This window comes from Natator depressus, chromosome 3 (assembly GCF_965152275.1).
Source record: "Natator depressus isolate rNatDep1 chromosome 3, rNatDep2.hap1, whole genome shotgun sequence".
Taxonomy (NCBI): domain Eukaryota; kingdom Metazoa; phylum Chordata; order Testudines; family Cheloniidae; genus Natator; species Natator depressus.
The window spans coordinates 200,417,128-200,435,048 of NC_134236.1; the positions used below are offsets into that span (position 1 = coordinate 200,417,128).

Consider the following 17,921-nt stretch of genomic DNA (forward strand, 5'->3'; position numbering starts at 1 on the left):
AAAACTGACTGATTAATAACCAAAGCAGTTTATTTCCATCCCCTAGACAGAAGAAAACCTGAGATCCCATGCACATCCGCATCTTCAAGCAGCTGTCCCAAGCCTCCTTCCTCCTACACAGTCATATCCCCACTGCTCTGTGACACACAATCAAACTCTTATCCCTTCTGCTAGGGCATTTTGGGCATCAACCCTTCTATAAAACAATTTAAAGAAAGAAATTATTTTCTTATACTCTACTTTCATCTGTCCTGGTGGGTGTGTCTGTCTTTTCCTCAGTCTTCTTCATTTCCACCAGAATAATTCCCCCCCTTTTGTCTCTTAATCTCTCCTGGTGGCTCCACTAATTCCCCCTTTCACTGCTTGCCACAATTTCCCCTACCTCTCCCGTCCCCTGGTTACCTCTCTTCTCCTTCCCATCCCTAAGACCTGTTGCCTTGGCACTCTCTTCTCAACCCTATTAGCTTCTGCTCCTCCTTCTTTCCTATCAACAATGCTTGAATCTCTCCCCTTCCCTCACGCCTCTAATGTTTTCCGTGCCCCACTCTGCCCCACTTTTTGCCTACAGTCCCTTCCCCTCTCTGATGCTGCCAGTCCTTGATACCCTTCTCTGGAGACTTTAAGTTCCCTCTTTTCCTTCCCCATAATCTCTCTTTGCTTTTTCAGGGGACTTTCCAGTAGTCTATGGGAAACAGAGCATTGGCCTTCTGTGGGTGGTCTCGAGGGAATGGGATTTTGGCTCTGACTTGGCTGAGAGATGGAACAGAAGATGCTCAGATGATCAAAAGGGCAGTGGAGATGGCTGCCTGAAAAGCTTTTATATTCATGCTGCTACATGCATCTCTTGATCGCTGTATTAGAGGTGAGACAAAAGCATTACAAACAAAACAGTGGGGTGGAGTGTGAGGCAAAGAAGCCACAAACTGCTTTCCCAGTCTAAAAAGAGTATAACCACCAGTGGCAACATACATTACGAAGCCAGCAGATAATAAAAGGATTCAAAACCTTCCGAGATTTCAATTATCACGTGAACTAATGGGCAGTAAACTGTGGACCCTATCGACTCACGTTTTGACATGAAAAATGAAAACAACATGCGCATTACTAGATAAGAAGGGGAACATTTCACTCACTTTCACTATAGTCTCATATTCCATTTCTACTTCTGTTTTTCCTCTACTTCTTGTTCTTCTATGCTCTTTAAAACAAAACCAAGGATCATTTCAATTTTCGGTGATTAGCAATTACTCTAAACTAAAATTACATAATTTTGTGCAGTACAAAAAAGTAACCTCTCTTTTATCTAGGCACATAATGAACAATAGAAAGATCACTCTGCCCTTCTGAGTGCTGGCTCATTAATATTTGACTGGTTGCTAGGATCACATTAAGCAGTGAATTTGACCAGTTGGTAGGAACACATTAGGCAGTCAAACCAATCTATGAAACATAACCTGTCACTCTTTATTAAAAAAAGGACAATGTTTCAGCATGCTTCTGTGTGGGAGATCTGAGCTTGGGTGCAGCTGGAGCTCAGGCACATTGTCGAAAAAAAATTTCCTCAAGAAAGAGACATATTCTTTCGATAGGGGAAGAAAAGTATATTTCCATAAGGACAATGTCAATCAGCCATGCCACCTCGGTTCCTACTGGAAGGAGTATCTAAGGCCACTACAGATATATCACCTCTGCCTCTGATCATGCCAGATTTCTTAAACTAAGCGGGATTGGCCTTAATCAGTTCTTAGATAGGAGATCTTCAAGCAAAACACAGAATGCTTCAGAAAGTGGTGCTAGAGAATCAACAGATGGAACACTTCCTTTTGAGTCAGTATTAAACCAATGCCTGAGCAGAGGGAGCTACTGGGCATGATGCTGGAGGAGGTGACATTTTCAGGATAAAGTATAAGACCAATATTCTGATCCACCAAAGAGCCCTTAAAAAAACAAAACAAAATGAAACAAAAACACCTAAATTTGCATTTGATTCCCAGTGTCAAAATTCATACTTGGGTAATTTAAAAGAGTGGCAGGATTTTAATATTAGCCCACCCTATTAGCAGGCATTGGAACCCCCCAGAGAGCTGCAGACTAATTATTGCTGACTCTCTGGGACAGGAGTAGCTCATTATACATCACCCCAAATGTAAAGGGGGTAAAGGTAGCCTTCTGTAAGAGAGTACAGGCCTGAGTCAGAGAGGCCCTGAAGGAAAGAACTCCAGCCTAGAAGCATCCAAAAAACTCCAAGGGGTCCACATAGGGCAATTACCTTGAAGGTTATCTTTTTGTTAATAAAACTGTACTTCAGGAAGGGTAGCTTTTTGGAGCTGACTAAGGTGTAGCTTTTATTTGGAGCTGGATTAGAACACCATCAGTTTACATATAAATACATTTTCCCTACTAAAATTACTTTTCCACTTGCAACTGGCTGTGCATTCTTCGTCTATTTTCCTATACTGTTGTGTAGCATTGCTGTGTGGTAACAGCTGATATTTCACCCCAGCAGAGATTGCAGTGGGGAGTGATGTGATTGCTACATGTTGATGGTAGCTGCATGAATAAGGATTGCAGTTCTAGTTCTGTTTGTAGGAGTTAAAACTTTATGGCTATTTTTGCAGTACAGTAGGTGCTATTAAAAGCTTGGGGTCTACCACACCATGGCATACACGGTGCTCCATATATTCAGAATGGGAACTATTACAGACACCACGGTATGTTTTAAATATATGGTGACACTGGGTCAAAGTCAGCCCCGGTATGATAGCTGGGCACACATTAATTAAAGTCAACGATGCTTGGTCCTAGCTGGTTGTCTGTTAAATTTGTTAAGAAAGCATTGAAAATAAACTTTTAAACTGAAATAGAAAGAAATGAGTAGCACAAAGGTCAGAGTTTTCATTTTCTATTCTAATGAAACTGCTAATAAAGTTTATGTAACTTAATAGCCGAAGTAATACTTAAATTGATCATAAAATGTTTCCCCTTAAAGCATTTTTGTAAACTGATCATAATTACCAAGCTACATCCTTGATAATGGTGAAGGGGGAGAACAATGCATTTTATGCATTGTGCGCTCATCTTACATTCATTTGGATTTATAAATGTCTTGTAATTGAGTCACAGTGGAGAAAAAAATCATCATTAACTAACTTAATATGGCTGGATTTGAATGAAATTAATATGTAACAGAATTTACAAAGCTCTCCTATATTGCGTCACAATGAATGAATGAAACCACTTTATCTGTTTTCCCCTTGAACTCTCTTTCACCTTGGGCTGTAAAACTGCTACATTAGCAGTGACATAAATGGTGTTGTAAGTTACATGTTGGGTATAAATTGGCCAGAAAATGGGCGCTCGTGAGAGTGGAGTTTGCAAAGTAAATCCATAATCTATGCGGAGGGAGCAGAATGTGGGGATTACAGCAGGAAAAATGGAGCAGTGAGAAGGTGAAATGTAAGGTGGGATGAGACGGCTGCTTTATTGTGCATATTCCCTTGTTACTTTTCCTGGGGCACTTTAATTTCTGGCCCTTTTGGCCTGGAACTTACACTGATTTTGCATACCTGCTGACAGATAAATCAGTTGAAGTTGCATTATTTTAGCACTTGCCCCAGTTTTATGCCACAGTTATATGTGAGGTTTAAGTTACATTACCATTTTGTCACTGCAGAATTTGGCCTAGTTACTTCCAGGAGAGTTGCATCCATTACATAAGGTCTGAATTTGGCCCCTAGAATTTTCCTTAAAACAAACCTTGGAGCACACTAACTTCCATCCCAGGGCTAACTTATTTACTTTGTGTAATGCTCCTCCTGATCCTTACTTCAAGGATCTTATTTTTAGCCTACCTCCTGGGTAAGTGCACATTTGCATTTGTGAAAAGGCGTTTCCTTTGCATGCAAGCGATCCCAATTTTACATACTCACAGGGCTAGATAGGTATTCCTGTGGACTTTTTTGTTCACAGGCGGGGATCTGGGTGTGCACACGGTGAGGGGCGTGTGCAAAGTGCGTGCACGTTTGCGAACATGCAAATACCACCTAGCTGGAAGTTGAAAATCAGGTTCAAAATGGCTAATCACTTCATAAAAGCAACATCCAAAAGTGACAATAAAACAATTCTCCTCTACCATACTTGGGATTTTCACCTTCATCATTAGCAAGTACCCAAAACGCAGTCAATCAAATGTAACAGAGATATCTGTATAGCAGCTGTAGCTAACTGACAGCCTGAATTTCTCTGTGATATACAGTTACAAAATATGATACCTTAGTTTGAATTAAGGTGCACATAATTCAAATTCTAAAATATTTTCAGAGCTTATATAGATAATGTATGTGCTTTGCCACTATTGCTATTTTTTGATCCAATTAGCACAAGTGTATCAGACATTATAAATCATGTGTTGCACACACATATTTACCACAGAGTGCTCGCTTGCTATGGAGTTCCAGTCAGCGAACAGGATTGTCTTGCAGCATAAGAAAGAGAGTCAGGAAGAAACACAAGAATTAAAATGAACTCCGAATTTGAAGCTCTTTTGATTTCATTTGTTATGACTACATTTACCGTATGGTAAGTTACATGGATCTTGTCTTTAAAAACCAGCAACTCCTTTGTTCTAGCAAGGAATTGATTTTAGTTGTCTTTGTGCATGCACGGTAGTCATGTTAAATGGCTTTTGGTGAAACATTTTAAATCTGCAGATAATTAATGCAACACAGACAGAATGTACTGCTTCCCAAATCATAAAAATGCATCTGAATAGCTATTAGTCACAGTAATGTTCAGGGAACATCACAGAGAGAAGACACTAAGCTTCTGAATGACGGACTAGATCTTAGGAGATCAGAGTCAAATGAGTATATTTTTTCTATTATCCATAATTAATTTGCAATGCTGTATTTTCCCAGCATTTATGTGGAGAAGCCCTACTACTATAGAAAGTGCAAAAATCAATCAGTGCACGATAAGCATTTAAAATGTGAAGGTTATAAACATGTTTCATTTTATCTGACAATAGTCAATGCGTGGCTGTTCTGTACTGTCCCAAAGGCCATCAAAAAGAGTATTTTACATTTCTGGTCTCAGAGCTGTCATGAGGGGTTAGATGCTCTTCTGAGTTATGCAGCTGTAAATCCAGTGGACAGCCACTGGAGTAAATGATGTTACTCCAGATTTACATCATCATCACAAATGAGAGCCGAATCTCACCCAGAGCACTGTGTACTTGGAATCCACAACAACAACCTGAAGCTTTGAGCCTGAAGCTTAAAATCAGTTCTGTCAATTTGGATTTTTTTTCCTGATTATCCTTTATGGGCATCTTGAAAACATTACAAAGAAAAATGAATCACATTATGGAAAATACAAAGGGAATACTAGCTACCAAAAACATTGTCTCATAACACCTTATTTGATTCTGTTTGCACAGTTCCTGACAAATCAGACTTTCTTCCCCAGTCTCTCAGCTGGCAACTCATTTGTACAGACACCACCCTAGCGTTTGGCCTAAAACAAGGGTTTCATGGCTGCTTAGGTCTGTGATAAGACCTCTTTGTTTGAGAAAGAAGAGAAGATTTTCAAAAAGGCCCAGCAAGTTAGGAGCACAGGTCACTGGGAATCCTAAACTTTGAAAATCTCTCCCAGAATTGTTTTTAATTCACGATTCCTTCAAGAGGTGCTGGAATAATTTTTATAGTGGAAGTGCTGAAAGCCATTGTATCAAACTGTAAACCCTGTATATGCTGGAAACCACTTCAAGCCAGGGAGTGCAGCAGCACCCCCAGTTCCAGCACCTATGGATTCCTTTGAAGTTTTCCCTCGGATGTGCAATAGAGTTTACCTTCAAAAGAGAGGTGTCAATGATATTTTAAGTAATAACTTTCGTTATACAAATGTCTGCAAGCAGAAGGTTAAATCACACAACACAAAAAGAAAAGATGAGATCCGGGGCCAAATTTTCCCCTCAACTTTTAAAGCTTTGCAATTCCAATAAACTCAATTGGGCTTTATAGGGAGGAGCTCAAGCAGAATCTGGATCATAACAACATGTCCTATCTTACTCGTTCTGGTCCTGCCATTTTGCCTTCAAAAGACCCAGAAACTGTGTTTCTTTGTGACTCTGGACTATAGTGTCTGTTTGAATCAAAACTGTTTGATTGCCCACTTTGGAGCAGCTACTTTCATTAAAAATTCACGGAATTTTTCTTTGATCAAGAAAAGTACAGAGAAGAAATGTACGAGCAACAGAATGGGTCTGATTCTGATCTTGCTTATGTGGGTGTAAATCAGGACTAGTATAAAACCAGTGTAAGAGAAAGCAATATTAGACCTAAAGGCCCAATTCTGTCCTCATTTCACCGGTGCAACCACAATGACTTCAGTTAAACTGCGCAATCTAATCAAAGGTGGAACTTAGCCTCTAATATTTCCTCCTATTTTCATTTCTGGGCAAGAAGGGTAGGTTTTCAGGCTGGGTTCTTCTATGATTATTTTATTCATGCTAATTTTTTAAAATCAACTTGTGGTTACTATTATTGTAAAATAATTCCAGATAAGTTAAAAGGCAAGGTCTGTACATAAATTTCTCAACTTCAAAAGGCCTTCCTAAATCCTTTCAATATAACTTAATCTGTTTAAAGTAGAATTGAATTTTTATAGGTAGAAACTGTTTTGTATATATACATCTACAAAGCACTTTTTATATCTATATCTATCTGTCTGCCTGTCTATCTATTGACATTTTTTAGATAGACAGACAGCAAGAAAATGTAATTTATTTTTCAGAAATAAAACTTCTGTGAATTCAATGAGACACACAAGGAAGATAAGGTAATATCTTTTATTGGGCCAACTACTGTTTGTCAAAAGGACAAGCTCTTGATCATGACAGAGTTCTTCTTCAGGTCTGGAAAGGTAATCAGAGGGCTCTCTGAAGCTTGAAAGCTTGTCTCTTCCACCAAATGAAGTTGGTCCAATAAAATATATAACCTCACTCCATGTCTTAATTTAGTCTGTGGGCAAGATCCCTGATCAATCCATTATCTACACACCGAAGGCTGTGTCCATACTGCGGTGCATAGCTACTCATGTCTATGAAAGGCTCTGACACAAGGGAGGCAGTAGGGAAAGGCTCGGCCGCAGGGAGCTGCCAGAGCTTTCCCTGCTGACACACTCCTGCCAGAACCTTTCCCCACCTCTGGAGTTTTTCACTGTGGTGGGGAAGAACTCCAAGGCAGCAGGATACTACACTGCTAAAAATACCAGTATAGATACTATAAAGCCCCTCAGGTCTAGAGAGATTTATTGGGTCACTCTTGGGAGAGTTTATGACCCAGAAAAATAATATTTAATAATTTACCAATATATCCACAAAAGACTAATACTTGATTCCCAATAAGAACAAATTAACCAAAGCCCTAACTCATTTCCCAGGGTCAGTTCCCCATATTAGTTACCACTTGTGTGAATTCTTTGACCTTAAAATTGCCTAAACAGTAAGTTTGGGAGCCATTGTGGCCTAGTGGCTAGGACACTGGTGTGGGACTTACAAAACCTTGGTGCAATTCCCAGCCCTGCCATTAGCATGCTGGGTGAGGTTGGGCAAGTCACCTCCCCACCAGATGCTTCTGTTTTCTACACCCAATAAATCTCCTGTGGTGGTACAAAGGTAACTTTAGAATGGCACTTGGACAAGAGCCAGTGCACCCCAAAGGTCTTCGTGGGCAAGAGCAGAGGTTCTCAAACTTCATTGCACTGCGACCCCCTTCTGACAACAAAAATTACTGCATGACCCCAGGAGGGGGGACTGAAGCCCTGAGCCTGCCTGAGCCCCACCACCCCAGGTTGGCCAAAGCCAGAGTCCCACCGCGTCAAGCAGGGAGAGCAAAGCCGAAGCCCAAGGGCTTCAGCCCCAGGCAGGAGGCCTGTAACCTGAGCTGCGCTGCCCAGGGCTGAAGCCCTCAGGCGACCCACGTTGGGGGCCTGACCCACAGTTTGAGAACTGCTGGGCTAGAGTGTAAGTCAAGGGCAGTGCATAGCTGCGCTGCCCCAAGAGCAAGACAGGAACCTGAACGTGACTCCGGGGATCACAATCAGCTCCCAGATTCCCCCTTTGCTCCATGGGGGAAATAATTTGTTCAGGCTCTTTGGCTGGTACAACTTACTTGCCCCTCTGGGCTGGCTACCAGTAAAGGGAGGAATGTGACTCTCCCCACCTATGTATGTGGAAGGTGGAGTAACAGCCCATTGGCAGCTGTTGTCTCCCCCCGCTTCTCAGTGTGATGTGGGTAATCTACTTGGGGATGTAAGGCGATCCATATGTCCCATTACTTCCCTGCTTGGGCATGCAACTCACAGCTGAGGCCTGTATGCTTTGATCTCCAAATCAAATCTCCAATTTCCCCTGCTATCTCTATGATGAAACAACACATTTTGATTTGGAACATTGGGGGTTCAGAAATGTTGCTTTTTCTACCCCAGATCCTGTTCTAAGTCATACCTGTGTAAATCTGGAGTGACTCCACTGCTATCTCTGACGTGACTCCAGGTTTACATCGGTGCAACTGAGATCAGAATCAGACTGGACTGAGGATGCACCTTGTCTAGGAGTCTCCATGGTCTAGTGGATTCGGCGTAAATTTAGCAGTCTGACATTCTAACAATCCTGCTTGTGCTACTGTGTGATTTTCAGCAGATCTCCTAACCTCTATCAGCCACAATTTCCCCATCTGTAAAATGGGCTGAACTATATTTACCTGCCTCAAACTTAATATGGTTTGTAAAAAGCTGAAAGTAAAAAGCATTGATAAGGCCACTATGCTGCAGAGATGGGGGCTAAAACTCAGGCCTTTCTAGATCCTTCTCTTGTGCTCAAAATGCACCAGACCACATGGTGCTGCTTTTGTGGGGGAGAGGGGTAGTGGGGGCTTCTTCTGTGAGAAGATTTAGTCCAATGCCACCTCCTCAATGAGGTTGTACCAGGAAGGGCCTTTTTGCAGTTCTCAAATAATGCCTTATCAAGAAAAATGTTAAGTCTCCTCAAACTTCATTAAAAATTGAAATTTGACCGTTTCAAAATCACAAACTGAATGAACAAAGGAAGAAAAAACTTGTATGCAAAAGAGTTTTCAGCAAATCATCATTATTTACTTTTATTTTGCCAGATTTAGTATATAGGCCAAATGACGGTTTTCAAGGTGCCAGATGGGAAAGTCCCTTCTCCAGTCTATATATTGTACAAGAAGCGATTTTCTTCGTTTTTAACCACACATTTTCAGCCGCATTCTCATCTGAAGCCAAAGTTCGCCTCATTCAGATAATACATTGAATGGACGCTGGTAAACTCCTGGTGACTTAATATCAATTTGCTGAGTAGAAAATCCTGCTAATATTGAACTAATTGAGTACACCTGCGCCTACTTCAGATCAATTCACAATAAACAATTTCCTGTCAATTAAAAATCACAGATTTCCTGCTCCAAGCAGCATTTAATCCTAAAGAACTACAGCACTCCACACAAATGGTGTTCAATTAACCCAGCCAGCGGCATATAATTCTATGTTTACAGTCTAGTTCCACAGTTTGTAAGAACAACAAATCTACACAACAAGGGAATGGGTGGACTGAATACCTACACACAGCCAATTTCACTTTTGAGCATTAGAGAATCAAAGAATGACACACTTACAGTTTTATGTACCGTCCAAGGGAGATCTGATTTCTTATTGGGACGGAACCCTGTGGCGCACAGGTGTGTATGTGTACCTCCCCCTGCCTGGATGCCCCAATTCCAGCTTCTCCCAGGCTTGCAGCAGAATAATAAACTGTTCTGTTGCCAACGAGAGGACTGCAGATTCAGAGGTGGCATCTCAGTTTGACCCTCATTGGCCCACGCTTTTGGTCTCAGGTTTCAACAAAAATACTTTCAACTGACTGTGTATTTTAAGAAAACACCCATCCCTTTCTTTTCAGTGTTGTGTTAAGCAAACAGACTCAAGAGACAGTGGAACAGCAACTTGAAAAAAAGTCTGAACTTTAAGAGAGATCTCTGTCCAGTGCTTTGAGCGTATTGTCTCTGCACATTCACCCTTATAAGATATGCATCTGCAGCTTCGTGCCAGGACTTTGGGAACCTCCAGGACAGCAGAGCCCATTGGGACCACAGAAAGGTTCTCACCAAACTTCCAGAGCAGAATGTATAGAAGGGCCATGCCATCCTAACCATATTAGCTCCTTCCTCTAAACCTCAGAGTTCTAGCAAAGAGCTCTGAGGAAGAAGGGAATATAGGCAGGTAGTGTGGACACGTAGGAGTAATACCTGAAATAACTAACTGCTGCTGAATAAACTTTCTTCCTTCTCTAATTATTGCCTCTGCACATTTCCCACTGCAGAGGATGTGAGGGAGATTCCCACACTTGAGCCATTATTTTTAGGTGACTAATCTGAGGAAATGTCCCATGTTGAGGTGTCAATAGAGGAGATTTGGAACAAGTTGAGAAATTACTATTTGGTCCTGGTGACTTATTAGTATTTATTCACCCACAAGTTCTGAAGAAACTCAACTATGAAATTGCAGTACTAAGTATGGTATGTAACCTATCGCTTAAATCAGCTTCTGTACCAGATGACTGGAGAACAGGTAATGTGACGCCAATTTTTTAAAAAGGTTCCAGACGCAATCCTGGCAATTACAGGCTGGTACGCCTAATTTCTATACTAGGTAAATTGGTTGAAACTATAATAAAGAACAGAATTATCAGACACATAGATGAACATGATTTGTTGAGGAGGAGTCACCACAGCTTCTGTAAAGCGAAATGATGCCTCACCAATCTAACAAAATTCTTGGAGGGGGTCAACAAACATGTGGACAAGGGTGATCCAGTGTCTATAGTGTACATGGACTTCCAGAAAACCTTTGAAAAGGTCCCTCACCAAAGGTTCTTAAACAAAGTCAGCTGTCATGGGTAAGTGGGAAGGTCCTCTCATGAATCAGTAACTGGGTAAAAGACAGGAAACAAAGGGTAGGGGGAAATGGTCTGTTTTCCAAATGGAGAAAGGTAAATATTGGTGTCCCTGAGGGATCTGTACTGGAACCAATACTGTTCAACATATTCATAAACGATCTGCAAAAAGGGTTAAACACTGAAGTGGCAAAGTTTACAGATAATATAAAATTAATCAAGATAGTTAAGTTCAAAGCAGCCTGCAAAGAGTTACAAAAGGATCTCACAAAACTGGGTGATTGGGCAACAAAATGGCAGATGAAATTCAGTGTTGGTAAATGCAAAGTAATGCACACTGTTGGAAAACATAATTCCAACAATACATAGGTAAATTAGCTGTTACCACTCAAGAAAGAGATCTTGGGGTTGTTGTGGATAGCTCTCTGTAAACATCTGCTCAATGTGCAGAAGCAGTCAACAAATCAAACAGAATGTTAGGAACGATTAGGAAAGGGATAGATAATATGTCAGAAAATATAATAATGCCACTATATAAATCATGGTATGCCCACACCTTAAATACTGTGTGCAGTTCTGGTCACCCCATCTCAAAAATATATTAGAAATGGAAAAGGTACAGAGAGGGCAACAAAAATGATTAAGGGTATGGAACAGCTTCATATGAGGAGACATTAAAAAGATTGGGACTGGCCAGCTTAGAAAAGAGACTGCTAAGGGGGGACATGACAGAGGTCTATAAAGCATGAATGGTGTGGAGAAAATAAATAAGGAAGTGTTATTTACTCCTTCACATAACACAAGAACCCGGGGTCATCCAATGCAATTAATAGGCAGCAGGCTTAAAACAAACAAAAGGAAGTACTATGTCACACAATCCACAGTCAACCTGTGGAACTTGTTGCCAAGGGATGTTGTGAAGGCCAAAACTATAACTGGATTAAAAAAGAATTAGTTAAGTTCATGGACAGATCCATCAGTGGTTATTAGCCAAGATGATCAGGGATGCAATGCCATGCTCTGGGGGTCCCTAGGCCTCTGACTGCCAGATGCTGGGACTGGATGACAGGGGTGGATCACTTGATGATTGCCCTCTTCTGTTCATTTCCTTTGAAGCACCTGGCATTGGTCACTGTCAGAAGACAGGGCACTGGGCTAGATGGACCATTGGTCTGACCCAGTATGGCCATTCTTATGTTCTTGTCTAGGAGGAGTAATTGCTCAGGAAGGTGGTCTTAGAAGTTCTTATCAATCAGAGTGCAGAACGGCCCTCCTGAAGCAAATATGAGTTCTAGATGCGAAGGTGAGAGTGTAGTGGTGAATAAATGTATTAACAGAGCTCCAGACAGAAGCCCAACAGATTTCTAAAATACAAAGGCAAGTCTTCAAAGCTTCTTCAGCTCTATCAGTGTCCACAAATCATCTTTGGGAGGAAAGCCTTGATTTGTACAGAGCACCATTAGCCTATACAAAAGAGAACCTCTAGTTAGATATCAAGGTAGATCTGCCCCAGTTATCTGCAGTCCTGGGGATAGAAACAGTGGATGTCTCTTTCAGGAACTCCTCAAGAGCTCTCCTTTTGAGCCCAAGCCAGCCAATATCTAGTACAGGTACATATGGATTCACGAACACCTCCAGGTATGAAAAGAAGGTAGCTCTACCACCTACAGCCACTCACGTAAAGGAAAAAATCTGAGGTAGTTGGAACCACACAGCCCTTTTATAGCTTAGGCACCAGATGATTAATGTCATGAAAGGGTGCTTGGGCAGCTCTAATAAGCACTACTCTCTAGAAGGTTACTGATGCTCAACTGCTCCAGGGTGCTCAACCCATAAGTGGCAATCTGCAGAGACAATTCTCAGAGAACATGCACCAAAATTTTGCAAACTGGGTTCCTAGGTAGGTTTCTAAACTCCTGAATGAAATCAATAGGAACTGCAGGTGTTGCTTGCTTCCAAAAGTCTGGGAACTTTTAGTTTGGAGCCTAAATGGATTTTGGTGCTTAACTTATAGGAACCTAGTTTAAAATGCTGGCCTTGACTTTTGCCAGAGAATGTGACAAATGGAAAGTCTCAGTGTTCTACAAAATTAGGCCTGGAATTCACAATGGGTCAAGTAATCAGATTTTAGAAAGTGTCTGACAAGTTGTAACTAGTTCTTTACCTGGATACATTACAAAATATTGTTATCATGCTGCCTTCATAGAAAGGGCCAGGAGTGGTGGCACAACAAACTGTTAGGACTGTCCCATCCATTTGCTGTATTAACTGTTGACTGATCACTGCACTCTTTCTTGTTGCTTTGAATGATGGCACACATTTTTCTTGTAATGCCATTATGTCTCTGTGCATGAGGTTAGACTACACCATGGCGATAATATTGCTCTGTGTCAGGAACAGCAGTGGTAGCTATGCTCTGTTGCATTGTCCTGAGGCAAAGTTTTTCACCTTTCTTGGATGTAATGTTCATTAGGTCACTAATATGTCTCTTTTATTTGTCTGAGTTTTAAATTCAAGGACAGAGCTCATTCTCCACCCCCGCTCAAAGCTGTGTTAAACTCTTCACATTGTTCTTCCCAGAATCAGAACTGATGGCTTATTCATTCATAGAATCATAGAACCACAGGGTTAGACGGTCATCTCAAGGGTCATCTCGTCTGCTTTTCTTGGGATAAAAATTTACTCTAAAAGCTGCAGCAGTCTCTCTCATTCATTTCTTAGGGCTTCACAATGGTTGTTTGTTACCAACTGGTCTTAGAGGTTTTAATGAAAGGACAAGGCGTATGCAACCATAAGTAAATAATAAATAATGCTAACCATCATGCCAAATGTATGAATGCGATGGCTATTTATCAGTTCTACACTCCAGTAAGCAAGAAGTAGTTCAAGTTTTCTTGCATAATACAAGTAGTAAATTCCACTAGTAATTATACAATGCACATAAAATTAAAGGTGTAAAGAGTATCTATTCATCTGGTTCACTACTGTGGTCAGGAAGCAACATGGGAAGAGTTTTTGTGCTGTGTTTGTCCAGCGCTTAGCTGGTCCATGGCTGTGGATCCTGGCGCTACTGCCATACAAATAAACAAGAATAATGCATATTCATTAACAATCTTTTTATAAAAAGAAAAGGAGTACTTGTGGCACCTTAGAGACTAACCAATTTATTTGAGCATAAGCTTTCGTGAGCTACAGCTCACTTCATCGGATGCATACTGTGGAAAGTACAGAAGACGTTTTTATACACCCAAACCATGAAAAAATGGGTGATTATCACTACAAAAGGTTTTCTCTCCCCCCACCCCACTCTCCTGCTAGTAATAGCTTATGTAAAGTGATCACTCTCCTTACAATGTGTATGATAATCAAGGTGGGCCATTTCCAGCACAAATCCAGGTTTTCTCCCCCCCCAACACCCCCCACCCCCCCAAAAAACCACTCTCCTGTTGGTAATAGCTTATCTAACGTGGTGACTCTCCTTACAATGTGTATGATAATCAAGGTGGGCCATTTCCAGCACAAATCCAGGATTTAACAAGAACGTCTGAGGAAGGGGTGGGAGGGTAGGAAAAAACAAGGGGAAATAGGTTACCTTGCATAATGACTTAGCCACTCCCAGTCTCTATTCAAGCCTAAGTTAATTGTATCCAATTTGCAAATGAATTCCAATTCAGCAGTCTCTCGCTGGAGTCTGGATTTGAAGTTTTTCTGTTGTAATATCGCAACTTTCATGTCTGTAATCGTGTGACCAGAGAGATTGAAGTGTTCTCCGACTGGTTTATGAATGTTATAATTCTTGACATCTGATTTGTGTCCATTTATTCTTTTACGTAGAGACTGTCCAGTTTGACCAATGTACATGGCAGAGGGGCACTGCTGGCACATGATGGCATATATCACATTGGTAGATGTGCACGTGAACGAGCCTCTGATAGTGTGGCTGATGTTATTAGGCCCTGTGATGGTGTCCCCTGCATAGATATGTGGGCACAGTTGGCAACAGGCTTTGTTGCAAGGATAGGTTCCTGGGTTAGTGGTTCTGTTGTGTGGTATGTGGTTGCTGGTGAGTATTCGCTTCAGGTTGGGGGGCTGTCCGTAGGCAAGGATTCTTACAACTACAATACTATCAAGCATTCTTAAAACTACAATACCCACCTGCAGAAGTGAAGAAACAGATTGACAGAGCCAGAAGAGATCCCAGAAGTCACCTACTACAGGACAGGCCTAACAAAGAAAATAACAGAACGCCACTAGCCGTCACCTTCAGCCCCCCACTAAAACCCCTCCAATGCATTATCAAGGATCTACAACCTATCCTGAAGGATGACCCAACACTCTCACAAATCTTGAGAGACAGGCCAGTCCTTGCCTACAGACTGAGTGGATCACCTTTCAGGCTCTCAGATATTTATTTAAAAGTGAACGTTAATCCTGATGGAATTGTAAATTGGATTACTGAAAACCCACCAATGTTCTTGCTTCAGGGAAAAGGTCTAGAATAGAGCTGCAGAAGTACTACTAACCCCCACACCCAACACTACAAGTATTTAGGCGTGTTTGCTTGAATGCTGAATGATTATTCAGTTTGGCAATCTGTGGTCCATTTTATTGTCTATTTGTGAACTTTGCTTTGTGAGCAAAAATACTTTCCCAAATGTTTGAGAATGGCTGCTCTTTATGGCCTCTTAAGGGCAGCATGTGCTTAAATTTAAAGTGCTTTCCTGAATATGAATGCTTTCTCGAACTGAAGTCTATATGAATGACAATCTTTGTATGTCAATTTGTGCTTTTAGAATGAGATTTTGTTGGTCAATACTTGCTATTCTACTGTTTAAAAAGTTGCAGTAGTGAGCCTTCAGGGTGAAATCCTGCCTTTCCTGAAGTCAAACTGCATAATTCCAATTGACTTCAATAGGCCCATGATTCCCCCTCCCCGCCCCCCCAGAGTCCAATCCACCTCCCACAGAAGTCAGTGGAATTTTTTTTTTAATTGACTTCAACGGGTGCTCAAGGAGGCCCATAATGCCATATGACTGGGGGAAAACAGTCACACCTCACAAATAAAAGTAAATAATCTAAGTGAGCCGTTCACAAATAAATAAGGTGAAATTTGTTCAAAATGGTTAGCTAAACAATTAAAAATAATGAATAAATTACTAAAAAGGTTTGTTTCCAAATTAATTCCAAGCACAAAAATGGTAAAGTTCACTGAACATTTTATTCCATATGAATAATTGGACTGCCTGTTCTGGAGGAAAAAGTAAAACTGGAAGCCTTAAATAAAACAAAACCAAAACCCCCGTAAAATTTAAGTCTAAAGCAACAGAAATGAAATGTTGAGTATCACTGTCATTACACATTTTATATTTCCGTATCGAAAATATTCCACGAGGCATTGTAGACTTCCTCTGATCCACATCCATCAGTAATTTAAAGTGAATACATTTCTCAGTGGTTTTAATAATGAAACAGATGTTTACTCTTCCTAGAAATAACTATTATCCCTTATATTGGAAAAAGTGACCTCCAGTGGACAATAATACTCCTGTATATTATAGTACAGTGTTTGCTACTCTTTCCTTGTTTAATTCCAGACTGCTTTCAGAAATCCAAATTGTATTCAGTACCCTCATGTGAGTAGTGCCATTGAAATTAATAACAGGTTTCAGAGTAGCAGCCGTGTTAGTCTGTATTCGCAAAAAGAAAAGGAGGACTTGTGGCACCTTAGAGATTAACAAATTTATTTGAGCATAAGCTTTCGTGAGCTACAGCTCACTTCATCGGAAGCTTATGCTCAAATAAATTTGTTAGTCTCTAAGGTGCCACAAGTCCTCCTTTTCTTTTTATTGAAATTAATGTGTGAATATGGTAGGAGCTGTTGGCCTGATATTTAATATATGACAGTGTTTGTTGGCATTGAATACATGGCTAAGGCTGAGTTCCAATTTCCACTTCAACTTTCTTGTAACCTTCTCAGACAAATTCTTTTTCACTAGATGTTTTCAGAGCTTGGGATCAGCATAAAGGAGATTTTATTTATTTATTTGTAATTGAGTACAATTGGGTCAAACATTTTTTAAATGGGAGAAAAATGTTTTCCCTTTATGTTCCCGTTGAAATGTTGTGCTTTCATCACCCTACCAGAGCTGAAGCTAGAAACCCTAAAATGGCTATATTTCATAGTCCTCACTGGCAAAGGAAACACAATACAAGTTTGAAGACAATTAGCTTATTATAGTTGAACACACATTTTGCAGCCAAATAAGTCACACATAAGCATCTGATATTTTGTATTCTGTTTTTGTAAGGGCTTCCTTAATTAAGTGGATTAGAATGTTGGGAAGGCAGAATTCAGGAATCGGCATGGTCTCTTCAGTTATGGGTGTAGGTTTGCCAAATGGTAAACCCATGAAATAGATGGCATGGAACCTTGGAAACGTATAAATCTGCCCTCTCTGCTTTATATTTTCTCCCTGAAAGTTCTTTATTTCTTTTTAAAGAAGCTCTTACTCTACCAATGCATTCACATTGTGAAAGGCTCAGCAATCTCCATGAGAAGTTATGTGATCTAGTATTTAGTGGACAGGCCTGGGAGTCATCAGAACTGGGTTCTAATCTTGCCACGGAAACTATGTCCTCTGTCACTTATGGCAAAAATTTCAAACTTGGGCACCTAAAATTAGATATTCAAATACAGATATATTCCATTCCAGCACAATTCTTAAGCACGTGTTCAAAGCTGTGAGGTATGGGTTGGAATCAACAGAAGGGAATTCTATTTTTTAAAAACCAATTTATTTTGGCATTAAAAAAACTGAAACTTTTCTACTGGTCTTAGGTTTTGCAAAGGCTTAAAAAACCAAAAAACGAGGGGCAGGATTTGATCTGACAGTGTTATGGTTAAGTTAATGGTTTTTGTTATAGGTTTTCTCAGATATCAGGGAGAGTT

General features: G+C 40.6%; 1 protein-coding gene across 3 annotated transcripts in view; it reads right to left on the reverse strand.

Moving 5' to 3' along the window:
- Positions 1-17,921, reverse strand: part of PLCB1 (phospholipase C beta 1) — a 647,792-nt gene that overhangs the window by 36,293 nt on the left and 593,578 nt on the right. The window contains exons 32-33 of one of the 3 annotated variants that reach the window (XM_074949682.1): positions 4,427-4,474; positions 1,134-1,198 (exon numbers count right to left, since the gene is read on the reverse strand). The exons of 1 other annotated variant lie outside the window; for it this stretch is intronic. In XM_074949682.1, the coding sequence (XP_074805783.1) occupies positions 1,160-1,198; positions 4,427-4,474 (87 nt within the window). In that variant the 3' untranslated portion in view covers positions 1,134-1,159. The remainder of the gene's footprint in view (positions 1-1,133; positions 1,199-4,426; positions 4,475-17,921) is intronic. One more of the 3 variants, XM_074949683.1, reaches the window with a different exon arrangement.